The sequence below is a fragment of the Argopecten irradians genome, chromosome 2 (genome assembly GCF_041381155.1).
Source record: "Argopecten irradians isolate NY chromosome 2, Ai_NY, whole genome shotgun sequence".
Taxonomy (NCBI): domain Eukaryota; kingdom Metazoa; phylum Mollusca; class Bivalvia; order Pectinida; family Pectinidae; genus Argopecten; species Argopecten irradians.
Window position 1 is genome coordinate 52,150,901 of NC_091135.1, and position 27,507 is coordinate 52,178,407.

Here is a 27,507-nt window from a genome sequence, read left to right on the forward strand (position 1 = left end):
GTTAGAGCATAAATGATATTCATTATATATGTCTAATTAACACAAACAAGAGGCCCAGAGGGCCTGTATCGCTCACCTGGTTTGTAATGCCTAGGAATGTTCTGAATACAAGTTCATTGTTTCTTTTCTGAAGGAATTTGAATATTTACCTCTAATTCCCCTATTGGGCCCCACTCTTTCTGCTCAAGGGTGTCAAAGCCAAAATTTATACAAATTCTGTTAACCCCAAGGATATTTCTGGGCCAAATTTGGTTAAAATCCAAGCAGAACTATATGGCTATTAGCGATTTATCGGATTTACCTCTATTTCCCCTATTGGGCCCCACCCCTCCTGCCCCCAGGGGGTCAGAGCCAAAATTTATACAATTTTCTGTTCTCCTTAGCCCAAGGATGCATTTCTAGCCAAATTTGGTTACAATCCATGCAGAACTCTAGGACAAGTAGCGATTTATAGGATTTACCTCTATTTCCCCTATTGGGCCCCATCCCTCTTGCCCCCAGGGGATCAGAGCCAAAATTTATACAAGTTCTGTTCCCCTTCCCCCAAGGATGTTTCTGGTCAAATTTGGTTACAATCCATGCAGAACTCTAGGATAAGTAGCGATTTATAAGATTACCTCTATTTCCCCTATTGGGCCCCGCCCGTCCTGCCCCCGGGGGAGTCAGAGCCAAAATTTATACAAGTTCTGTTCCCCTTCCCCCAAAGATGTTTGTGGCCAAATTTGGTTACAATCCATGCAGAACTCTAGGACAAGTAGCGTTTTATAGGATTTACCTCTATTTCCCCTATTGGGCCCCGCCCCTCCTGCCCCCAGGGGGTCAGAGCAAAAATTCATACAAGTTCTGTTCCCCTTCCCCCAAGGATGTTTGTGGCCAAATTTGGTTAAAATCCCTGCAGAACTCTAGGTCAAGTAGCGATTCATAGGATTTACCTCTATTTCCCCTATTGGGCCCCGCCCCTCCTGCCCCCAGGGGGTCAGAGCAAAAATTCATACAAGTTCTGTTCCCCTTCCCCCAAGGATGTTTGTGGCCAAATTTGGTTAAAATCCCTGCAGAACTCTAGGTCAAGTAGCGATTCATAGGATTTACCTCTATTTCCCCTATTGGGCCCCGCCCCTCCTGCCCCCAGGGGGTCAGAACCAAAATTTATACAAGTTCTGTTCCCCTTCCCCTAAGGATGTTTGTGGCCATATTTGGTTACAATCCATGCAGAACTGTAGGACAAGTAGCGATTCATAGGATTTACCTCTATTTCCCCTATTGGGCCCCGCCCCTCTTGCCCCCAGGGGGTCAGAGCCTAAATTTACACAAGTTCTGTTCCCCTTCCGCCAAGGATGTTTGTGGCCAAATATGGTTACAATCCATGCAGAACTCAAGGACAAGTAGCGATTTATAGGATTTACCTCTATTTCCCCTATTGGGCCCCGCCCCTCCTGCCCCCAGGGGGTCAGAGCATAAATTTATACAAGTTCTGTTCCCCTTCCCCCAAGGATGTTTGTGGCCAAATGTGGTTACAATTCATGCAGAACTCTAGGACAAGTAGCGTTTTATAGGATTTACCTTTATTTTCCCTATTGGGCCCCGCCCCTCCTGCCCCCGGGGAGTCAGAGCCAAAATTTATACAAGTTCTGTTCCCCTTTCCCCAAGGATGTTTGTGGCCAAATTTGGTTACAATCTATGCAGAACTCTATGACTAGTAGCGATTTAAAGGAAATGTTGACGGACGGACGGACGACGGACGACGGACGGACGGACGACGGACGACGGACGCCGCGCCATGACATAAGCTCACCGGCCCTTCGGGCCAGGTGAGCTAAAAATCATATAAAATAATTTGTTTTGCCTTTGGTGCATGCGCAATCAGTATTTCATTCCATATAGAATCATATTGTGCAACGGAATATTTTTCGGAATGCAATAATTGTTTTTCATATTTTTAACTTGAATTAAAATTAGAAGCTCAAAGTTTCCAATGGTGGTAATGGTGTAAAATAAGTAACTTTTGTAACTGAAGAAAAGTACTAAATCGTCTGCTCCTGTTTTTTATTGTGAAAAAATACTATTTGACAGCGGTGGAGCATCTTTAAGAAAAAACTTAAGAAAAATAAAGGAAATATGTTGTACAAAGATTTTTGACATTTTTTTTTCCAAATGATTCAAAGACAAAATAAGCTCCATTCCATATAATTACTTTACCTTTCAAGTACACTTTTGTTTTGTAAAAAAAAAAAAAAACTACTTACCTCTGCTATTATATTACCTTTACCTATCCTACTTATTTAGACAGGATCAGAGAAGGGGAAAGACATTTTTTCTAGGGATCCCGGATGGCCTTATTTATATACAATAAGCACATGTACAGGATATTAGGTCTAAACTCTTCTACAACCAAAGGCAATGCAACCATAACATGTTTCACACCAACATGAATCATGTAATCTAAGTAATTAGACCCCAATATGTTGTCAGTACAATAACTCATCACAGCAGGCCTAGGGCATTCAATTCTCATCCTCTGGCATTTGACTCTTTGTTGAAAGTACTTGTAGCATAGCATTATAATACATTATCAAAGTAAACAGACTTGTCTGTGAAGGTAACCATATATATAGTTAAGAATCTTTCACACTGAGGGTCCGAATTAACAAATCATTTACGATCACACAATTAACATAAAGTAGACACACTTGTTTCCTGCTGATTTGTATTGTAAACTGGAAATGTTGACAACGCGTGTTGATATAGTAATTAACACTTTAGCAGTAGACTTTAAACATTGGTCTAAGCCAGAGTGACATTGACAACAAACTTATCTGACATATGTAATCCTTGTCTTATATAAGATGTTTATCTCGTTGTTACATAATGATCTTACAGCTTTCAACAATACATCTTTTTCTGATTGTAACAACAGTATCAAACATCAAATACCATCAAACACTTAAATATGCGCATATACAAAGACTCTTATTTTCATATACTGCTTACAAAAATTCCCTAGTAATAAATTATAAGCATGTAATTTTTAAAGTATTTGGTTTAGGAATTAAACTATTATATCTTACGTATATAAGTGATTTTCAAGTTCATATATATGTTTTGTTGTTGCTTGTAAATTTTCTCTCCATAAAAGCCAGTATTTCTTGTGTAACAATTAAGTCAGACTGCATGATTTAAATTCATAAAAGTTGACATTTCACTGTCTGTTTGTTCATTTATGTGCTCCTCACAATCTATATGAAATGTTTCATAAAATATCCAATACATTTATGTGTACATCCTCAAAAAATTTAGTTTTATAAAATGGGATAGGGAAATGGTATGTTTAAATTGTTGTGAAAGTCTGTATGACCCATGAAAGACCATCTGGGTTGGTTGACAGACCTAATTTATTTAATGCTTTCAGTGTGCTTTTGGTGTTTTCTATAAAACAATATAATGTGTCTCTCACATTAAAGAGGGCATGTCATTAAATGCAACATCCATGCATTGATAGTTACTAAGTTTAAGGCCTGTGAAACATACTATTGCTAACTGGAGGGAGGTGTCAAATTTGTATTGTTTGTGTTATTGCAATTTCAAAAATGTCATTTTTCTTTAACTCTTTTCAAAAAATTTCTTTTTCTCGAATTCTTACAAATTGTTGATGTAGATTCATGCATGACTTGGCTAACAGCCAGCCCAGTTTCACCAGTACATACCAATGTAGGCCTACATATTATTCAGAACTTACAGAAGCTAGGCCTAAATAGGTCATGGTGGGTACACATGTTCAACAATATGAACATTACACATCTATTGTGATATACATAAAAAAAAAGGCCTAGTCTGCCTAAGGAAGCTTAATAAAACAAGAAAATTAAGATATTGATGGTGTCCCTGTTGTGTTATTAAAAGCTCTTCTCTGATAGAAATGTGGACATAACTTTAAACCCCTTCCAGTGTTCTTATTTTTGTAAGACACCGTGTTCCATGTTATGATGTATCATTTATTCGTCGCATGTTACTAAAACACTCAATTAAAATTGATATTCATATAACATACAAATTGGGAGCTTAAAATCACTGTTTATTTTTGCTACATCAACATGATACATGACTATAAGGCATATGGCAATGAAATGTATGGCGGGAACAGTAGGCAAACTTAGACAACAATAAATTGAAATAAAACTGACTTGTCCTACATGAAAGTATCAAAAGCATTTAGCTAAAAACTAATGTGAGTATTTTGCTTCCATTGTTGTATGCTTGTAATGGTGCAAATTACTTGAAATATGCCAACTTTTGCAAGTTTCTCTCGCCTCCCCCTCTCATTCGCAGCCGTCGATCCGGTTGATGGCAGGTGGTTTAGTTTCGTATTTTATTTCGCGCATAATAAACTCATCGTTGCTTTTCTCCGGGTTGCGAGATAATTCCCAAGATGTTCCGAATATAATCACGCAGTTAGAAGCACAGGGACATGAAAATTAGGCATAAACTTATAGGCCTATATTTTATATATTGATATGTTATTCTATTCCCTAGTGACCAAAGATAATTCTTAATTATTTAAGAAGGAGTATAGTTTAAAAAAAGAAATGAATTGCACTAAAAATCTTAGAATGATCTTATGGCGTAACGGTTTATTTCTTTTATTTTGTTTGTGTAAGTTACAATCAATACACTGAATACAGATATCTCTAATCAAGATATATCGGTGTGAGATACGAGATATTTTTATCACATTTAGAGACTTTTATAAAAGTAATTAAGGACAGTGACCTGCATGATTCTAACAAGTTAAAATCAAATGGAACCCTGTGTAAAATTATCGCTTTTAAAGTTCACTAAAAGATGCATAACAAGCAGCATTAATACTCATTTATATTTCCAACTTCAAAAACCTCATAACAAAAATGAAAAAAAAAATATAACTATACTCTGGTATGAAATACAATGTGCACATCGCAGGCGCACATACACGTTTTGTTTTAGGAAGAGTATATTAATTTATGTAACAGAGGTCTTGGTAATATCATAGACAGAGACAGTTATATGTCTCTAGTAATATCAAGTTTGTTTTCTATCAAGTTTGTTTTGTTAGATTACTAAGTATCCTTTGTGTACCGAAAGCGCTCGTGCAATGCTTGTCCGATAAACCTGCCCATATCATTAGGGTTTTAATGCATGAGCTTTTTGGTACAAACCTGGATGCCTGAATATTTAAGTCTATAAGCAATGACAATGTTCAAATCTGTCAATGCATGTTAGTCTTTGACAGAAAACTGTTTAATTTGTTCTGACTCTACATGATTTGAAGCCGTTTTAGTAGTGTTACTGCTTGAGTTTATGCCGCGGAACTATTCGCCATTTGTCAACTTTATATTAGAAAAAACCTAAGCACATACCTTCTGCTGATTGTAAAAATGGCAGTTGCATTTTTTTTTTTTATTAAAAAAATATTTGACTGGCACTACGTTTATCATATAGAGAAAAGTGTCATGACATTTTTATTTTTATAAAAAAAGTAATGCCAGGCTGCTCTGGCAGGATGGTTTTCTGATTTTAGGAAGAAACAACATCGTCAACGCGTCATGCAATATGCACAACTAGGGCCCTAGGGAACCTACATATGAAATTTGAGAAAGATCCCTTCAGCCCTTTCTGAGAAATAGCGGTAACAAGAAATGTTAACGGACGGAAGGACGGACGGACGGACGGACGGAAGGACGGACCACGGACCACGGACAAAAAGCGATTTGAATAGCCCACCATCTGATGATTGTGGGCTAAAAATACCTTAATATTACAAACGTTTGTAACCAATGCTTAACTTCGATAATATAACGATTGATATCATGACCAGTGACATAGATGTGTACTAAAGTTATCAATTAGTTAATAATTAGATTAATTAAGTCCATTATATTCTGTATTATATCTATATGTTGTGTTGATTGTATTATACTAATGCTATGTTGGTTGTGTTCCGTCATGTCAAAATGAAATACATTGATTTGACCTCTTGTTACACACGTAAGTGTGTCAGAGCGAAATAAAGAAATATGTTAAAGTTATCAAAGAGGGATGGGTAACGTACGTGCTAATGGTATTTGTGCTCGACGACCCTATTTATGTTATGCCGTTTGATAGTAATTTTAAACATTTTTTCTTCATTCTTTAATAATATATCTAAAACGTTTCAGAAAAATAGATTATTTTCAGATTTATTTTTAGAGTACTAGCATTATTTCACCAGAATTTCGGGCTTTACAATGATTTGCCTTACAGGAGACTGAAAATAAGCTACTGTTTATAAAAAATGAGAAACTAGAGTGTCCATAACTCGTTTGTAGGGGTCTTATATGGACATATTGACACTCTGTGGGTCCAAATAGATATAAAGTGTAACCAATTCTCAAGCCCCTGTTATTTGCCCCTGTAAATTGCGGTAATCCCCTCTATGTTCTAAGAAACATGTATACATGCAGTATCTATCTTATAACCATATTAATCCCATAATGTTTTTATCGTGTAAGGATTCAGAAACCGCTCTATGAGCATATTCAATGCAATTTACTATTCCGGATTCACAAAACAGATTGCCGTTTTGCGTGTACATAAACTACATCCGGGTTACTGTAATGGATGCGCCCATGGATTGACCCATGTGTCAAATATAGCAGAGATTAGGGATGGCTGTTTACTTGAGACGGAAGTTCATAAGAAGCGTAAGTAATTATACAAAATGTTCACACAGTAAAATGTTAACACAATATCATGCACTTAAATAAAGATTCATTTTGAAACAATTTATTAGACGACAGACTCTTACATGTCGGTGTTGGTTGTTTTTTGTTGACATCTCAGGAGCTTGACGTTCTGTCAATGATAGTGATATGTAGACTATGTTGACTAGCATAGATATATACAAATATCTCCTATATACTGAATAAAACATCAGGAAGGAAATGTACCGTTGGCCATTTTTATATAGTGTATAGGGGGCTATATCACCTGGTTGCATGAAAAAATATCGATCACTTCAAGTTTCCCCTTCAACTGCTTTTTAATAAGACTAAAAATATAAATTTAAGGCAAAGCCTCAGAAGAGCGCAAAAAAGATTATAACATCATAACTTCATTCGAGATAAACAATAACATATATTTCATTGACATGCATATAATCTCAATAGTTAGAAATAATTCGAAATAATCCTAATAGAATTGTTCAATATACTTCAATCTTGTTTTTATCAGATGCATAGAAAACTTGGCAATATGCCATGTTATCAAAAATACGCGCGGATCTGTGCCATCATCTTTGGCGTCAGGTTTTGTGACGTCACTGCTGACGGTGCCGTGTGGTTGAGAACATACACAGTATATATTGAACCAACCATTGCATTGTTCTTGTATATGTGTAAATTAAAACTACTTACAGTAATTTTAAAGCGTATCCTGATGACACATTTTGTCTAGTACAGAAAATTTCAAATCTCGTCATGCTGATAACGAGAATTAAAACATGGCTGCCTGCATGGAGGTGCGAGACTTTTCCTGCGGGACACGATTTCAAAGTCCAAGGAATACTATATTTGATTCTATATGCTCACACACGTGTTATGGTTAGTAGAGCTTCGCTCTACGCAGCTGAAGGCCGCACAGAGACCTGTGCTCATATAACTGATATTTAACTTGTAAACTTACTTGTGTGAACTATGATCATGTTTCAAGTTTGTTGAAATGAATGACTTTTATCATGCCTAAATCTCTGGTCCCCCATCCTCGATACTGAATGGGTTACTATCAATGGCGTTATATCCACCCTTGGACAGTCTTATTGTAAAATGAGATATTATAGAGGATAGGCTTCCCCTTTAGACATTGAGGGTTCCTGCAGATTGGAACTCTAGTCTACTCCAATAATGTTAGAGGTAAAGCATGACACTTTCGAATCATTATCAGAAGTTCTCAATGTTGTGTATCTAATATTACTGGATTACGGGTAATGGAACTCCAAAGGTTGACCTTAGATTATAAACATTATCATGAAACATGTATATCACCAAAAAATATTGACTTTGAGTTCATTGGCTTTTCATATTAAAATGACGGTCAAGTTCTGCTTATGTTATCCAGTTTTGACCATTGAAATTATGGAAAAGGCCTGTGTATATTTAGCAGTTCTAAAAATAAATCTTTGAAAGCGAGGCTGTCAGGAAAGGTACCAACATAGCCAGCCGAGAGGAAATATTAGGATTCCTATAATATAAATAAACTTCTTGGCATGAAAAGCAATTTTGTTGTGTGTGAATATTTAGTGATATCTATATACTTGATATATATATTTTTTGTGTTAGTTCATACGAGCAGCTCAAGCAAAGGATGCTGATCTGGGCAACATAGGGAGAAATGAGGAGATAGCACTGAAGAAAAACTTCAAATATAAAGTGTTGGTATTTTTTCTTCTAATACATCATGATTGTCAAGTCATTAAAATAATTAGACACACTACTGGGAGTACTGGGTATATATATGTATAGATGTCGGTATTATTTCTGAGCAGTATTATACAGTGTATATGTAAAAGTGCTACAATATGACAATATACAACTCGGGGCTATATTGGCCAAATGGTTTAAGTTGTTTAACATTCTATCACTTTTCCTCTAATCCAAAGAGTTTTGATGTTAGTACTGGCATTGTAACCAGAAAATTTTTCCCTTATACTTGGGTAGTGAAAATGAGCAATTTCTTTTTCAATGTCCTAATGAGAAATTTTATGCTCTTGGAAAAATTTGTGTATTGTTCTGTTGATGGTTATCATTTCACAAAAATAGGAATGAAAAAAATGTTCATGGATGGATTTTGTAATTATTTTGACTCCATGTAACCTATGCAATCAATGTTGATGTATTATTTTTTTTTTAATTTTTTTTTTACAGAAACAATGATCAAATCCTATACAAACCAACTGCATTAGCAGAGAAACTAGGAATTCCCCAAAATAGAATTTCTTCACTAAGTGTAGATGACATCAATAACCAGGTATCTATCTATTGCTGTATCTTTATTATATCTTATTTGCTCTTAAGAAGCATCCAAAGATTATATATGTCTTTGTCAATGTAAATCACATGATATACACCAGATATTAGGCAACTTTTAATCTGCTAAGGAATACATTCTAGATATGTAAAAATGAAGTGATAAAACTTGTAATTCTTGAATACTTTGTTCCTTTCCTTAATCATAATCAACCAAGATTTTTTTTATGAGGTAGAATGAATGCATTCGCTAGTATGTTGGTATAAAAAAAAACTGAAGAGAAATAAGGGGAATGGGCACTGTTTACAAACATTGTTTCTAAATGGAGGAAGTAACAGGTCTTTTGGGGGTCAAACATGTTCTCCATTCTCAGTAGGAATGATTGAGAAAAATTAAACAAAATTCACCAAAAAATTACATACCATATGTGGAAATCCTCTCAATTTACCACAAAATAAATTTTTCCAAAATTGATGTAAGCACTTACAAAGAGCTCTTTGATATTAGTGAGACAGAGCCGCGGATAAGTAAATTAAATAATTACATATGGCTATAGTACATCATTTATACAGTAGCACACTGACTGCATTCAACAAGTCACTTAACAAAATCTATGTTTAATGCTCACTTTACATTTCCCCTTGAGCAAAGATAGTTGTCAATATGGCTTTAACAGTTTATATGGTTACAGGTCTGTCATTCTGGCAGTAACAGTTTACTTACAACATGACATCATCACCATGTACCCAGGCCTGCCATTTGTGAGGTAAAAGTCGTGTTGAGGTACATTTCACTGTCCCATCATTTCCTCATGTTAGTCAGAAAAAATAATGAAAAAATAATCTTGTTCAAGAGTATGATGAAGTGCTATAGAATTGTGAATAACAATGATTTCTATTGTTGTAGAATGTAACAGGATCTGAGGATTTGTCACCTTGGGTTGTTGATCAAAATAATAAATATAAAGAGCATTCCTTCACATTTTCCCAAAGTTATGCTTTTCAGGTAAGTAATGTTTCTTAAATCAATGACTAATTTATATTTTTGATTCCAGTAAATTTTGTATTTTGTAATAAGACATGATTTAATTTTAATGATTCCATGATTAAGACGGAATTGTTATTCTCCAATTAAACGGTGTGAAATACAGAAAAGAAGATTTTACCTGAAAACATTTCCTACAAAAACAGAATGATATTTGTAAAATCCTTTACTGGATATAGGGTTGGTTCATTTTGTGTTCTATTCTTCAGACTTTGTTGAAGTTTGATTATATTTTGTATTGAAAAATTTCAAAGCAAAAATAAATGAAGTGGTAATATTGCCGCAAGGTTTTGAAAAAATTGAATATATGATATATCGGTGATAATATCTCTGAGGTAAGTTAAGAAGGCCTCAGACCTCCTATAGTATGATGTTGTCCTAAGATTTTTTTGGTGAAATTAATCATAAAATATTCCGTGTGCTTCTGTAGACTGCTCTGAAAATGGTACGGGAACAGAAGAACCGATATGGTACAGTGACATTATCAGAGGACACAGAGAAACAGCGAATTCTTGTAGAGTACAGGTAATATTATCTATTTCTTATACAACACAGGTAATGTATCATGTATTTGCTATAGCGGATAGGTAATATAAACATAAACATTGTCATAGCTGCTATTTATTGCCATAAAAAACAAGCTCCCTTATTGTACTATATGAGAGACATAATTACATGCATGTACAGTAAAACCTGTCTATAAAGAGATGGTCGTTAAGGTGTAACTGTATATTATGGTTTTTATTGTGTTGCCTGCAACGCAAGGGCGACACTTAAGTATCCCTATGTCAGCATCGTTGTCTGTGTCAGCATCCGGGAAATGGTTTCCGTACTTAATTATTTATTTTCCATTTTCAACCAATTTGGTATATTGCTTTATATCAATGAGATCTCAGATGAGTTCAATAATGGTCAAAATTTGTCAATAATTGCAAGAGTTACGGGACTTTAAAATCTTCAAAACAGATAAATCCATGGTTTCCGCTCGATAAATTTAGTATTTATTGTCCAATTTCAACCAAATTTGGTATATTGCTTTCTTTCTATCAATGCCCCAAAAGATCTTAGATGGGTTTTATCTGTATGGTCAAAACCCCTCTGTCAATATTAGATTGCAAGAGTTTCGGACTTTATAACTTCACCTAATTATTAACAATATTTTCAACTGTAATAACTATTTTTTGTGATGCTGTGGAGGCGACACATCCACTTCGGTGGAATTCTAGTTATATTGATTCATTATGTTATCTATGAAAGATTACCAGTAGAAACACTTAAAAATGTACAGTATATATATATAATTGATAAAAAACAGTAACTTACAGTTGTGGAAGAATGAAATATCTCTAATGGAATGCCTCACAGACAAAAAAGTGGAAGAAGAAAATCAGACAAAAAAAAAAACAAAAACTTGAGAATTTTTAACTAAGGAGTTTTAGAGGGAAAATGCTGAATAATGGAATTTCAATCTATTCTGTACACAAACCAAAGACAATAACCTAGCTGACCAATCAGGTAGATCCACTCGGTGATACTTACCTTACCTGTATCTAAACAATGCAATCCTCCAACCATACATTTGTCAAATTCTAGGCAACATACCACAAATACAGGTACATGTGACATATAGATTAGCTGTTAAGACTTAGGACAAAACACTCAGGTTTTGCAGGAGTGCAACTCAAGGTTTTGACACAATATGTGAAAAATGTATGTTTCGGGAAAAGCAACACAATAAATCACACATCTGCACGATCTATGATTAGCCATGATGCTCACAAACTTTTGATTACGGTGAGTTATTGATGTTCAACTGCACCAGAGAAGTGATTTACATTACATGCTTAGTCCTTAATTCTAAATAGATAAATATGAGTCATCATAATAAAATGATAATTATAGTAACCCTCCCACATTATGAATGACAGAAATGTATATTAAATGAATGCAATAAACTTCAATTGATGGTTGTCAGCTATCAATCAAACCTAACAGATACTGCACAGGACTTTGCATTCATTTTGCATTTCATGCTTCAGCATTTATTCCAACATTGAATTTGCATGTACACGTTTGTGTGAGAGAGCATTCGGCATGGCTGAATACTGTCTGCAATTGTCTAAACAGAACATAAGTATGATGTTCCTGTTATGTTTACAGCTCACCTAACATAGCCAAACCTTTCCATGCTGGCCACTTCAGATCTACAATTCTAGGAAACATCATAGCCAACCTATATGAAGCCTGTGGTCACAGGGTTTTCAGGATAAACTACCTGGGTGACTGGGGCATTCAGTATGGTGTGTATATTGAAGCCACAATGATAATTACAACATTACAGTGAATGGCTATGCCAGAAATCACAGTAGATGGCTGTCTGAAGCCTGTTACATTGTGATGATATCATGATAATGATTATTATGCATAATCATAATAGGAGCTGTTTAAAACTCATTGTTCTATTCTGACAGGTATACATCGGGACATGCACATAAAAAATGATTATTTTCTAAATTGCTGTCGCTATTCAGAAAAATATTTTAATGTTGAATTATCTCCCTTTCCTTGTTATAGGGCTGATGGTACACAATTTAAGAAAAAGCGGCAGTGAGGAAATCCTTGATCGTAAATCTGTAGAGTATATGCTTGAGGTGAGTGTGGAACTATCTGTTACTCATCAGTGCTAAAAATGTATCATAACTTTGTTTTTAAAAAATGGTAAAAAGTTATCTTATTTTAACAGGAGAGAAGAAAATGTAGTAGCCAGACAGGGGCTCGAACCTGGGACCTCTGAACACTAGCCAGATGCTTTATCAATTGAGCTATCTGGTCACCAATGATCAACCTAGTCCAATTTCTCTTCATTGCTAATTTTTTTTGACAGTGATTTTCACAGAAAACACAGCTAAAATTGATGTTGGAACAAATATGTATTTAGTTGAGTCTTACTGTTAACAGGCAGACAGATAGAAGCTGAGAAATTAATAAATGTACTCCAATACAGGAAAAATTTGGTGATATATGTTTTTTTCCATTTCTCTAGCTTTACATCAGAGCAAATGAAGAAAAGGAGGCTGAAAGATCTTTGCCAGAGGATGAGAAAATGACTACAATTGAAAGTCAGAAAATATTTCAAAGATTGGAAGAAGGTAAAATCATCTAAATTTCCCTGGTTTGGTATTTTGATTTGTATTGACTAATAAAGTTGGACACCTCTGCGTTAAGTTTGACCCCATAGAACATTTTTTGATGGGTTAAACATCCCCAATATTACTTAGGATATTTCTGCCACAAAAAAAGTTAAACAATGATAATTAAATGAAAGAGGACGTCCAATATGAAACCTAAAAAAGAGAGATTCAGCAGAATTACTGTAAACCTACTTTTATTCCCATGCGATTTACTTTCACAAATTTTGTGATCGACTAAATATCGTGAAAGTTAATCGCCGAAATTATTATTAATACATTTGTATGTATCACTGTATAGTTCAAAAATTAACATTACAATGATTTTATTAATGCAGAAGTAAAATATCTATGTTCAAACTAGAAAGAACAATTCATAGCACGATACCATTCCCATGAGACAGTGTTTGTGTCGGCCGTGTTTGTTGGGTTATACCATATAGGAGATTTCAGAAAAGATGGCGTGACGTCACAGAAAGTTTACATCCGGGTCCTCAAAGGTACAAACACAGTATGGCGACTGATAAAAACAATAACAGATACGTACATCCCTGCTTCATAATCGATACTTTGACAAAAGTTTATACTTTCACACTTGCAAATTCTGATTTTGAAATGGTTTCTTATTGTTTCACATGTTACGGATGTTAACATTTTTATATTTTCATTTGTTTATTGCTAAATATAACAAGTGTAGATTTAGTGTCGAAGCCACCTATCGAAGCGCTGCCGGGCCATCACACGTACCCGATTTTGTTCATACGTATAAATTGAGGTTGTGAAAAAGGTGTTTATGAATAAATGATTTATTTCAATGTGTCATGTTTCTGTTAAACATGAAAAAGCTGTTCACAACACGATATGATATAAACAAAACGTGAACCACCTGACCAGACCACGGCCGCTCGTGTATGGCTTCATCGCTGGTAGATCACTGCAGGCCACAGCATTGTTGGGGAAATAAATCATATGAATGATTACCAACACTTTTATCTAAAAAAGTTCTTGTTTAAGATATATATATTTCGTTATTTAATATGTACATGTTGTTTTAATGGAATGCCCTTGTATCAACTACTGTGTTACACGTACACGTACATGTATGGCTGCCGATCTCGAAAAATAATATATGGTGAAATCGTTCAGTTTTCATGCTGCATATTTCATTTTTAATATTTCATTTTCAGCCGCTTTTATGCCATGGACTGCTGTGTTAAGTCTCCAATTGAAATGGTATTAATTTTATATAATTTGAATACATATTAGGTAGACTTCATTTAAATTGATATAAATTACAGATCGTAGTACTGTATGTAAATGCCGACCAGGATACATTGCGCACGGCTTCGAGAATCCTAAATACTCAAAGTTTTGTTTAAAAATATGATATAATTAACCTACAAACTGACTCATTTGTATGTTATAAACTAAATCCCAAAATTGATGACAAAAATATTAACCAGAATACGTAATTTTATGACACTGAAAACGGACGAAATTCGGGTTCTCGGTTGTACTGTAATGGCTGCCGTGGGCTTGGGGGTAATCTACGAAAGCAAATGTTTAATTTTGTACTAATCACACATCGTAAGGTGTTTTATCAAGAAACCCTTCGAAAACAGTAATTGCTTATAATTATATTTTGGGGGACTTTGAATTTAATTTGTAATTTCAAATTGATATTTGCAATATATCTGTCAATGTTTATACGTAATGGCGACCGTGTTATCTCGTGGCGGTCGAAAATGGAGTATAAACAGAGTAAAATATATGAATACCATATGTTTAAAATTGTAAATTATTGTAAAATATTTTTATTTACACTTTTCGAAATGTAAATAACGCAATAGTTCTCGGATCGTCGTACTATTTATTACAATAAAATGTAAACAAACATCGCAAGCGGCTGTGTTCCCTCAATGTTTATGTGTACAGATATAGGAGTTGTACCTTTGAGCGCCCGGATGTACCTTTGTGTGACGTCATCGCCATCTTTTCTGAAATCTCCTATACATACGCAGGTAAACAGCTATAGTCTGTTTCTCAAAAGCAGACCTGTAACACCTAGTAAATACTTTATGTCAGGAAAAGTAATGAAAGTAGAACAATAGTCTGTTCTGCAAAAGTTTATCACTGCGAACTTGTTTTGAAACTGAATTAGTGAAATTAAATAGCCGCGAATAAAAGTGTTGATTTACAGTAATACAATTATGGAAGCTTGATTTACACCGTTAGAGTTTTGTATGTTTTATATTACAGGAGATCCTGAGGAACTAAGACTATGGAAGAAATGTCGAGATTTAAGTGTAGAGAATTATCTGGAGACCTACAAGGTGATTATACAAAACATATGTCTTCATGGTTACCATATCCACCATTTCAAAAACCTTTTCCTTCAGTCAAATATTCAAGTAGTGTAAAACCTAAAAAAGATCAGCCCTGGCTTAGGACTTTCATGAAAAGGTCTGAATTGGCACAATCTTTAGTACATGTTCATGAACAAAGGTTGGTGTTTTGTCTCAGGTTACTGTGACTTTGCTCCACTTCCAAACTGTGTCTGTCAAGGAGACATATGAAACAAAAAATAAGCTTAAAACTAAATCAAAGGGTACATGGTTATTATAAAAGACTGAGTTTCACATATAAAAGTAAAATTAACCATGTAATACTCAACTCATAAGTAAAATTAACCATGTAATACTGAACTCATAAGTAAACTTAACCATGTAATACTGAACTCATAAGTAAACTTAACCATGTAATACTGAACTCATAAGTAAACTTAACCATGTAATACTGAACTCATGAGTAACCTTAAACATGTAATACTGAACTCATAAGTAAACTTAACCATGTAATACTGAACTCATAAGTAAACTTAACCATGTAATACTGAACTCATAAGTAAACTTAACCATGTAATACTGAACTAATAAGTAAACTTAACCATGTAATACTGAACTCATAAGTAAACTTAACCATGTAATACTGAACTCATAAGTAAACTTAACAATGTAATACTGAACTCATAAGTAAACTTAACCATGTAATACTGAACTCATAAGTAAACTTAACCATGTAATACTGAACTCATAAGTAAACTTAACCATGTAATACTGAACTCATAAATAAACTTGACTCATTACTTAGCTTATGTTTTATTGTAGTATACATGTGATGTGTGTGTCATTTTGTGGAACTCACTCAGTAACTTTCAGGATAATAAACATTAATGTTTTAAAATCCTCTATGATGAAATATTTGTTTAAATATGTAATGCGATATGTTACAATTATATACATGTATGTACTTTTGTTTCTTGGCAGAAACTTGGGATAGAGTTTACAGACATTGAAGGAGAATCCATGTATTTAGATGAGACAAAGCAATTGCTAGAGGATTTAAAACAAAAAGGACTGCTCAAGTTCCGAAGGTAAAAACAACGTTTCATATAAACCAATTTATAAAGTCTACTTGTCTCCAAGGTTGTAATGGGACCATGTAACTAAGTTTGTTTGATTAATTGATGACTTAGTAACAGCCAGGGTCATGTAAGGACGGTCTCCCATGTATAAGGTGAGTAGCTTGTGTGAAGTGCGCAGTGCATGTTTTGGGAGACTGCTGTATATTCGTGTTGTGTCTTCTTGTATTGTGGAACTGTTGCTGAGCACTAAACAGGGGCAGAAACTACCTTTTTATAGACTTTGGTGTGTCTCGGCCAGGGGACAGAACCCAGAGCCTACGTACCTCACAGGGGAGAGTGCTCAACAGAAGGCTAAATGTGAGGCGATGTCACTGTCAGGGAAATGTTAGGAAGAACAAAATTAGTTAGAAGAAGAATAAAATAAGATATAACTATTATATAGAAAAAAAATATTGCTTTGTTTAAATATTTGTGATTGTTTATCATGTGCATATCTGGCATCAGAAATCGCCAAAAGTAAAAAACAAAATCTCATGCAAAAAAATCATAGACAATATTTTGTTAATTTTGCTGAGCTGACAGTCTGTTCATGAAGTTGATTTATTTTTATGCCATCAACAATTGGTCTTTATATCCCCTCATAGATGTACACATTATCAAATGTAAAGAATGACTATCTTAAAAAAATGATTTATTTTCAAAATGAAGTTTGGTGCAGCTATTTGTTCATATTTTTCTGCTGCCAAAATCCTGAAGTTTCCCATCACAGGTTACTTAGTAAGAATTTGTGATGCTCTGATTATAGTGAAACGGGTGTCGGCTACATGAAGTTAAAACCTGACGGACTAGTTGAGGAGGCAGTACTAGTCAGAAGTAATGGGACATCTTTATACCTCACCAGGTAGGTTTGATTATTTTAACATCCTATTAACAGCCAGGGTCATTAAATGATACGCCAGGTTTTAAAAGGTTGAGGAAAGCTGTAGTACCCAGAGAAAAACCACTGACCTCAATCAGTACCTGGCAACTGCCTAATTTGTATTTGAACTAGAAATCTAGGGCTTGTGAACATTTGTCAAAACCTCTTAACCCCTGGGCCACCACAGCCTTCTCTGTTTTAGACAGTACGTTGTTACAAATGTTTCACTTCCCAGGTCAACTTTTTAATCCACTGCCAGGGAAACCGGAGGGTACTGTTATAGTGTTTGTTCCGGTCTGTCTGTCTGTCTGTCTGTCTGTCTGTCCGGATTTCGTTTCCAGACGATAACTTGAGAAAAAATTAACGGATTTGATCAAACTTCACACAATGGTAGCATATAAGAAAATACAGCTTGGGATTTGATTTGGGGTCAAAAAGTCAACTACAAAGGTCACTGTTACTTTAATAGATTGTTTTACAAATTTTAGTTCCAAATGATAACTTCAGACATGAACGAAATTTGTTCAAACTTCATGCAATAGTAACATTGGAGAAAACATAGCTTGGGATTGAATTTGGGATCGAAAGGTCACTATTACGAAAAATAGTTTGTTTCACAAATTTTCGTTTCCGTACGATAACAGAATTTGTTCAAACTTCATACAATGTTAGCATAACTAAGCAATAATAACTGGCCATAGATTAAAAAATGTAATTGATGGCAGGGGACGTGTGTTGCTTGCAAAACTTACTGTAAGCTTGTTTATTCTTACCCTACATTCAAATTATGAAAAAAGCAAAAAGAGTAAAATAAGATACAGGTAATGGTTTTATCCATATAATATGTTTTGGGTTTTATGGTAGGCTAGTGTAGAATTGCATTGTCAATGTTTGCATTGTTTCTCTGAAATATTACCTTATTGTCTGTATGACACTTTAAAATCCTACAATTTGTTTTGTGGTTTATAGAGATGTGGCAGCAGCTTTAGACAGACACAAGAGATATCAGTTGGATAGATGTCACTATGTTGTAAGTATTGATAATGTCACTTCGTCTAAATCAGGGGAAAAGTTGTTCAAATAGGAGATAAAAGATAAAATCCTAAATCTAGTACATTTTATGCTCTAAAATGTATTCATTGATTGTACACACATAATATAGCTGGTACAATAATTTGCCCTAACTGCTGGAGAGTAGAGTAGGATCCATCATAGGCAGGTCACCCTAATATGGTACATGTAGATAGATATTGGTAAAGCCAACCAGTTTGTGTAGCATTTATTATTTCCATTTGTATTTTCTACATAGGTGGAGCAAGGACAGTATCTCCATTTTAAACAGCTTGCTAGGATACTAAAAGAACTTGATGTGGAGTGGGCCAAAAGGTGAAGTTTGTTATTGTTATGTAGCTTGTATTCCATGTGCAATCTAAAACAAATTTAGTAAAAACTTGATGTCAAAACAAGAGTTTCACACGAACTAAATATGATTGCATTATTGATACAATCATGTTTAGTGCATTACTGATGTATATGGTAGGTTTTCTTATAAATTACAAAAATATTTTTGAGACATTACAGATTTGTAATGGCATCTTGGTGGCATTATATACCTAAATACAACAATGCATAAGTAAACCAGCTGTCAGTCATTTACTGATTTATCTTTTCTAAAGGGGAGTTAATAAGTTAAGAAGAAAAATCTGGCTTAGGAAAGTGGCATAAGTCGTTTCAAGAAGTTAAACTGTTCAAAAAACTAAAAGTGTGCAATCGAAATATGCTCCCAAATACATAAATGGCAACGTCAAATCCTGTGAAATATATGCTTATCTTTAAATGGTCAAAATAAAATGCCTTTTGCTTAAAAATGAACACTTTTTCAAGATAACTTAACTATCTTTTGAAGTAATACAGTCCCTATGGACCTTTTGTTATATTTTAGGCACGAGGACACTCTTCACATAGCATTTGGGAGGATCGCTGGCATGAGCACTAGGAGGGGAACTGTTGTCTTATTGTCTCACCTTCTACGCGACGTGAAAAAAGTTATACTAGAAAATATGCACAACACTAAAAGTAAGGGCTACTGATGATTTTAAACATGTCCTTCTTCCATTTCCAATTTCACAAAATACCTTTCTTCCTCTCTCACCAGTATCCTCTCAGTCCATGTTCCATTTACACTGTATCATTCATTCGTTTTTGAGGGCACAATGGCCAAGTTGTTAAAAATGTCAAGGTCATTCACCTATGGGTATAGAATAACTCCAACTTCCAGGTTCCGATCATAAGTCTTTCCTTGACCTCCTAAATCTGGCATTTGAAATGACCTGGCAGTAGCTGATAAAATATGATATTAAACAAGAGAAACTGACCCCTAGAATCCAATTTTCAGGGTTAATTGTTAGGTGACGGTTACAATCACTGTTGGTATTTATAGTTATTGTAAGCACTCTGGTAGCTTCATTTCTTTATTGATATCCACCAGATAGTAAATTAAAAGAATCAAAACATCTATGACCGATTTGTGTTTGAGAGCGTTAAGTCAAGATTAAGGTCACCATTGTTATAGGGAAATCATTTTGATACTCAAGTGGCTTAATTTCTTCATTGATTTTCATCACACAACTTGTTCCTGTATAGAATCAAAATACCTCCAAGAAGATGGAGTTTCAAGATTATCAAGTCAAGGTTAAGTTCACTGTACTAGCTTACACAGATCGGCATGGATTGTATTGCTGCTTCAGTACTCAAAATAAACTTTAGGGAAGAGATTTTCATTACATTTTTACGATTATGCTTCCAGCAACCAAAGTGGAAGGACACGAGAGGGAACAAGCTGCTGACATTCTTACCCTGACGACATTGGTGTTCTGGGATCTAAAATACCCGAAGAAGAAGGACTATGTTTTTAATTGGAATGAATTAATTCAGAAAGGTGTTATGCAGGGGAGTTTAATTCACTACTGTCATGCACGTTTATGTAGGTAAGGACTTAACATACAACATAGTAATTCTGGGGTGACTAATTTATATAGATGACAATCTATCCTTAAAAACACTTGGGTCTTTGTGCTATTGTTTCCGGCAGTAATTTAAAATGTTTTCGTAAAAGGGTTTCAATTTGAAGTGTCACTAAATTACCTTTATCATGATGTATCATTATGATTCAGTTTATTTGTATAATGGCATCCTCGACATTCCAGGGGTTACTACTACTGTCATCATTTCCTCCCTGGAATATGTCATAGCAAAACTGATGGCATTTTAAGAGAAAAAAAACCCTGACCAATTACAGGTCTATAGACTCTTCCTTTGAAGATTATGCAGAGAGCAATCCCAAACTTCAAAGCCATACAATGTACCATTATTTGATTCTTTTGATATACTTCAAAGGACCAAACTACTTCCCAATCTGTTGTCGCCCACAGAGCCTTCAGTTTTGCTATGGCATATTTTAGGGATGGATATCATGACAGTGATACTAACTCCTAGGGTATCGAGGATGGTATTATTGTGACTCATTTTATCTGTGTGATCGAGTGTGTAAGGAGATCACCTGTCAGTTGTGTAGTGTACCTGTATGTAAAACACCTGTATGTTTCAGTCTATTGTCTTTATACTACACACCTGAGATGGATCATGGTGAGATTGACCTCCGTATGCTAACTGAAATTGAGGCTATCAGGCTTATCAAAGCTATTTTACAGTAAGCAAATGTTTTATTCTTATCCTGTATATAACCATATCATCTGTCATACATAACAATAATCTTCTTATTGCTATTTTTCCAAAAGTACTGAAATTATCTTTCTCAAATCTCATAGTTTTTAATTGTGCCATTTTGGACCGATTGATCTGAAACCAACATGGCCAACAGACAGCCATGTTGAATTTTGATACATATATATTGTTACCTCTATATCTCATAAAATTCTGAAAAGATCTTTCTGGACTTTCACGTTTATTTTCTTCATGTGTGGAAGATGTATTTTGGGACGGATCCAAAAACATCAAAATTGAAATTGGACATCATATCTATGTACAAAAGTCATCTATTGCTCACCTGGCACGAAGGGCCGGTGAGCTTATGTCATGGTGCGGCGTCCGTCGTCTGTCCGTCCGTCTGTCGTCCGTCCATCCGTCAACATTTCCTTTAAATCGCTACTAGTCATAGAGTTCTGCATGGATTGTAACCAAATTTGGCCACAAGCATCCTTGAGGGAGGGAGAACAGAAATTGTAAAAATTTTGGCTCTTACCACCCGGGGGCAGGAGGAGCGGGGCCCAATAGAGGAAATAGAGGTAAATCCTATAAATCGCTACTTGTCCTAGAGTTCTGCATGGATTGTAACCAAATTTGGCTACAAACATCCTTGGGGGAGGGGGAACAGAACTTGTATAAATTTTGGCTCTGACTCCCCGGGGGCAGGAGGGGCAGGGCCCAATAGGGGAAATAGAGGTAAATCCTTTAAAACGCTACTTGTCCTAGAGTTCTGCATGGACTGTAACCAAAATTAGCCACAAACATCATGGGGGGAAGGGGGAAAACAGAACTTGTATAAATTTTGGCTCTGATCCCCCAGGGGCAAGAGGGGCGGGGCCCAATAGGGGAAATAGAGATAAATCTTTTAAATCGCTACTAGTCATAGAGTTCTACATGAAATGTAACCAAATTTGGCCAGAAACATCCTTAGGGGAAGGGAAACAGAACTTGTATAAATTTTGGCTCTGACTCCCCGGGGGCAGGAGGAGCGGGGCCCAATAGGGGAAATAGAGGTAAATCCTTTAAATCACTACTAGTCATAGAGTTCTACATGAATTGTAACCATATTTGGCTACAAACATCCTTGGGGGAAGGGGAACAGAATTTGTATAAATTTTGGCGCTGACCCCCCGGGGGCAGGAGGGGTGGGGCCCAATAGGGGAAAAAGAGGTAAATCCTTTAAATCGCTACTAGTCATAGAGTTCTACATGGATTGTAACCAAATTTGGCCACAAACATCCTTGGGGGAAGGGGAACAGAACTTGTATTAATTTTGGCTCTGGCTCCTCGGGGGCTGGAGGGGTGGGGCCCAATAGGGGAAATAGAGGTAAATCCTTTAAATCGCTACTAGTCATAGAGTTCTGCATGGAATGTAACCAAATTTGGCCAGAAATATCCTTGGGAGAATAAGAACTGAGTTTGTATAAATTTTGGCTCTGGTCCCGGGGGGCAGAAGGGGCGGGGCCCAATAGGGGAATTATAGGTAAATCCTATAAATCGGTACTTGTCCTAGAGTTCTGCATGGATTGTAACTAAATTTGGCCATAAACATCCTTGGGGTAGGAGAACAGAACTTATATAAATTTTGGCTCTGACCCTCCGGGGGCAGGAGAGGGGGGGCCCAATAGGAGAAATAAAGGTAAATCCTTTAAATCGCTACTAGTCATAGAGTTCTGCATGGAATGTAACCAAATTTGGCCACAAACATCCTTTTTGGAAGGGGAACAGAACTTGTATAAATTTTGGCTCTGGCCCCCTGGGGTATAAATTTTGGCTCTGACCCCCTGGGGGCAGGAGGGGTGGGGCCCAATAGGGGATTTAGAGGTTAATATTAAAATTCCTTCAGAAAAGAAACAATGAACCTGTATTCAGAACATTACTTGGATTTACAAACCAGGTGAGCGATACAGGCCCTTTGGGCCTCTTGTTTAGAAATTCAAATTTGCACTAAGTACATTTACAGTTAATTAAATTGTAGCCAGAGATACTCTGGCCCTGACACCAGACTTAGACATTGTGACAGATAGATGTCTGATGTAGGGCCTGAGCGCAAAAGGTGGAACCCGCGGACACTATTTGGAATCGGGTCAGGTCATCTCCAATTCAGCTGACCTCCGAGAAACCCCACTTACCTTGGTCTTTTCAACAAATGAATACAATGGACCCGCAATAATCCAGACACCGATTATCCGGACGGAAATGTGAGGGAACGGATTTCCGTAGCGTTATTTATACTCACTAGTCCAGAAATTCGAAACCGGAACTTCATTTTGTGAACGGAATGTAATTTTCGTCAATAAATTCACACAATTATCCAGACAATTTGATGTCGCCACGTGGATTCCGAATCCGGAACTCCATTTTGGGAATGGAATGTAATTTTCGTTAATAAATTCACACAATTATCCAGACAATTTGATGTTGCCACTACCGAGAAAATTCAAGGCCATGGCAGCTACAGTCATGTGTACAATACACTCTACCAATTGACACTAGTGTTTGTTTTGTCATAACAATGGCTGCCAGGTAATAGCCACGGGCGTTTACCTGTACACCTTTCACACTGGTACATGCAGTCATGTAACGGTTCATTGATTTTCTATAGGGATACGCAAAAAAATATTTTTAGCCACACATTTTTCTCTGAGTTTCGGATACAATAAAGTGAGATAATACTCACAAAATTAATAAGTATTTTAAATATACATGTATGTGAATCTATTTGAGTTTATTGTCTATGGTATAAGATATAAAGGCTACGACACAATTTCACTTGTATGGCATTGTGCACGAAATTAGACGTGAACGGGCGCGTGGTTGTTACACACGTCTGTAAGTCAGAAAGCAAAGACTTGTGTAAATGGTCAATAAAAACACACAATATACAAAATAACAATTAAATTAGTTCTTAAAATGTTCACAACTATTTATTATCAAAGTTTTTATGCCAAGAGCGTTGATGATATTGATCCTTGGTTAGGCATTTTGAAACATAATTTGCCGTACGACAGATCAAGAGTGGGATATGTAGCTATATGCATACATAGTACACAATTAATGATGGCTTTCGGAATCCGGACGGTTTAGGCTGGGAACGAAGGTGTCCAGATTATTGAGGGTCCACTGTAATTTATCTACCCAAATATAGCAATCCATCGAGAATAGAGGCGATTTGCATACTATGAGAAAATGGTGACGTCGAGGAGGAAGATTTTAAGTTGCGTAAAGGAAACTACTGTATTGGCATAATATGACATGCATGCATGATAAAATGGATTGCTATGGGTAGATAAATTATTTATTTGTTGAAAAGATCAAGTTAAGTGACGCTTCTCGGTCGTAATGTTTTTTAAGCAGTCTCAATTGAAGATGACCTGGCCCGATACCAAAGGGTGTCGATGAGTTCCACCTTTTGATATAGCATGCACTCTGGCCCTACACCAGACATCTAGCTGTCATAATGTCGAAGTCTGGTGTCAAAGTCAGAGTATTGCAGGCTAATTAAATTTCAGCTTACCAGATAATGAAAGTAGATTATCTCATTAATACGGAAGGACAAAGTAGCTCCATGGTCCTGTTCACCTCCATATAACAGGGCTTGACTGTATTGTGGATAAATAAATCAAAATAATGGATGTATAGAATGATTTGCTGTAAACCAATTGATTTCTGTGGCGACTTAATTTCATGTTTTCATGACCATGCGAAGACATTTTCATAGTGATTTAATTTTTGCGATTTAGAGGTAATGCACTCTACTGTAATGTACTGAATCTTTTTACTTTTACACAAAAATAAATCACACGTTGGTTAACAGTACATGTATAAATGTATTTACTGATTTTCCAGGTATGAAACTGTTGTGGAGTCTGCTGTTCAAAATGCAGACCCCTATGAGATTGCTCAATTCTTAAATACTTTCAGGTATAGTAACCATTTTACTACAAAACTATTAACCTCCATTTTTATTTCGGACCAGCTAGTATTCACATTACTGTGCCAATATCTCTGGGTGATTTTCTTAAACATTTAAAACAATACTGCATGTTATACATGACCAATGTTGTAGATACTTCAACTATAAGAATAATCTTAGGTAATGGTCATCGTGTTCTTTACAGAAATCAGATCAACTCGGCCCTTGAAAAACTACAGGTAAAGGACCAAGATCCAAACGTAGCCAAGGTCAGTCATACATATATATATATACATGTACAATTGTATTGAAATCAACAAAAGAAATATTTACATAACTTTTACATTGATGAGTGAAATCAAGCCAAGGGAACTGTGATTCAGGATTCCATTAATTTATTAATCATCACCGATTCAGGAATCCATAAATATGTTAGTCAAGAATCCATTAATGTGTTAATCAGGTATTACCTGGTAATTTTTATGTTAATTAGAAATTAGTTAATATGTTGATCACCACGTGTTGTCAATTACATGTATATTAAACCATACTTAAATATGAATTATTTAATTTCTATAACAGCAAATTGTCATGGCTACATGTATTCTTTGGTGATTTGAAAATCTCAAATCATTATATATGTAGGTAGAATTATTTGTAATTAGTCTTTGAAACAAATGTATAAAACAGACATTGTTGTTTTTATTTTCTTGGTTCGATAGCAGCCAAGAAAACATGAAAACTTCAATGGTACACAAATACATTGTCATGTTATTCAGTATACTTTACTTGTATCATGACAAGCTTAGTTGGTGAGACAAAGTCTAGTAATAGGTGGAGCCATGTAAACCAGTAACTAACTCTCTTGTAATCCTAATTCTTTTACTTTAAGAGGTGTGAAATCAGTGTCAATGAATTTTGATTTTTTTTTTATATATTTCAGGCAAGACTACAGTTGTTTCACTGTTGTAGAACAGTATATGCAAATGGCCTGGAGTTACTTGGAATCACAGCTCTGGAGAAAATGTGACCTAATGTGATAGGATTTCTATAATAATGTGATAGTGAGGATTCTCTGTATAAGACTATAATTATGTGATATATAGGATTGTAATGGAAGAACATTGTTTTGGGGTTAACTTATATATCGACTGATGATCAATCATGTTTGAAAGTGTGTATAAATGTGTAGTGTAAAAGAATGTGTGTTTATATGCAAGATGCTGAAAGGCTGTGAGTAGAGAAGAGATTAAAATATGCCAATAAAGTATTTAAAAAATACACACATTTTCTTATCTTGTTTTTAAACAGGAAGTTTTCACATATAGGCCTATAGAATTATAGAAATATGTAACCTTTTAAGATCTCACTAATTAAAATTTGAATTGTAATTCGAATAAGATAACTGTGACCAAATGGTTGACGTTTCCGACATTCTACCAATACATAACACAAAGCCGTAGATTTCTTGTGTTAGAATAAGAAATTGTCCGTTAAAGGGTTTAGGGTCAAGATTATCCCAGAATAATGGGCATTTATCTGGAAACTATACTGTAACTGAGATGACACAAAATGAGTTTGAAAGAAGCCAACATAACTGCTATATTTAAGAAAGGTTCAAAATCAGAACCAGGAAATTGTAGACCTGTTAGTCTCGCAAGTGTTATTGTAAAAACCCTAGAAAAATTAGTTAGGAATAGTATAGTTAAGCACATGGACAATAATAATCGCTTAAGTGCGAAACAATTTGGATTCGTCTCGGGGACAATCCACGCAAATGTATCTATTAACCGTTCTAGAGGGTTGGACAGAAATTGTAGATAAAGGTGGGGAATAAGACGTTTTATACATGGATTTCAGGAAGGCTTTTGATAAAGTCCCACATAAAAGCTTTTGGGGTACGGTGTGAGCAGAACAGTTGTCAACTGGAGAGGAGATTTTTTAATTAGTTACAGATGCAATGTGTAATTGTTAATGGTGAGACTTCAAAAACCTATCCTGTGATTAGCGGCATCCCACAGGGAAGTGTGTTGGGTCCGATTCATTTCGTAATGTATATAAATGACCTCCCAGACATTCTAACATCACCATCGCCACTATTTTCAGACGACACGAAGCTATACAGGCAAATTAAAAAAAATTGAAGATGAAAGAATCCTCCAGGAGGACTTGGATAAACTAAACGATTGGTCAAATACATGATTACTAAAATTCCATC

The 27,507-nt window shown here is 35.4% G+C and overlaps 2 protein-coding genes across 4 annotated transcripts in view; one reads left to right on the top strand and one right to left on the bottom strand.

Annotated features, from left to right (window-relative positions):
• Positions 1-4,574, bottom strand: part of LOC138315883 (uncharacterized) — a 31,199-nt gene extending 26,625 nt beyond the window's left edge. Inside the window, exon 1 of one of the 2 annotated variants that reach the window (XM_069257200.1) lies at positions 4,286-4,574. The gene's annotated coding sequence lies outside the window, so the exon portion shown is untranslated. Of the gene's footprint in view, positions 1-4,270 lie in introns of both variants that reach the window. The other variant, XM_069257198.1, reaches the window with a different exon arrangement.
• Positions 4,575-6,583: 2,009 nt separating this feature from the next.
• Positions 6,584-26,568, top strand: LOC138315885 (probable arginine--tRNA ligase, mitochondrial). 2 transcript variants are annotated; one of them, XM_069257202.1, is made up of 19 exons: positions 6,584-6,713; positions 8,346-8,437; positions 8,931-9,033; positions 9,940-10,038; positions 10,508-10,602; positions 12,238-12,377; positions 12,652-12,728; positions 13,121-13,226; positions 15,525-15,598; positions 16,592-16,698; positions 17,495-17,590; positions 18,578-18,638; positions 18,918-18,994; positions 19,551-19,684; positions 20,415-20,595; positions 21,216-21,317; positions 25,223-25,297; positions 25,495-25,558; positions 26,233-26,568. In XM_069257202.1, exons 1-19 carry the CDS (start codon positions 6,678-6,680, stop codon positions 26,317-26,319), a joined length of 1,806 nt encoding a protein of 601 aa, XP_069113303.1. In that variant the 5' UTR covers positions 6,584-6,677; the 3' UTR covers positions 26,320-26,568. The 2 variants fall into 2 exon arrangements, with proteins under 2 accessions (XP_069113303.1, XP_069113304.1); XM_069257203.1 differs by lacking the exons at positions 6,584-6,713; positions 8,346-8,437 and adding an exon at positions 9,725-9,799.
• The last annotated feature ends 939 nt before the right edge of the window (positions 26,569-27,507 follow it).

What these genes read in the sequence shown, in the direction of transcription:
- LOC138315885 (XM_069257202.1), top strand. Translation starts at nt 6,678, where the DNA reads ATGGCTGTTTACTTGAGACGGAAGTTCATAAGAAGC. An exon ending in ATTTCAAAGATTGGAAGAAG is followed by an intron (nt 13,227 to 15,524) that starts GTAAAATCATCT and finishes TTTATATTACAG; the next exon opens with GAGATCCTGAGGAACTAAGA. An exon ending in AAATATGCACAACACTAAAA is followed by an intron (nt 19,685 to 20,414) that starts GTAAGGGCTACT and finishes TTATGCTTCCAG; the next exon opens with CAACCAAAGTGGAAGGACAC.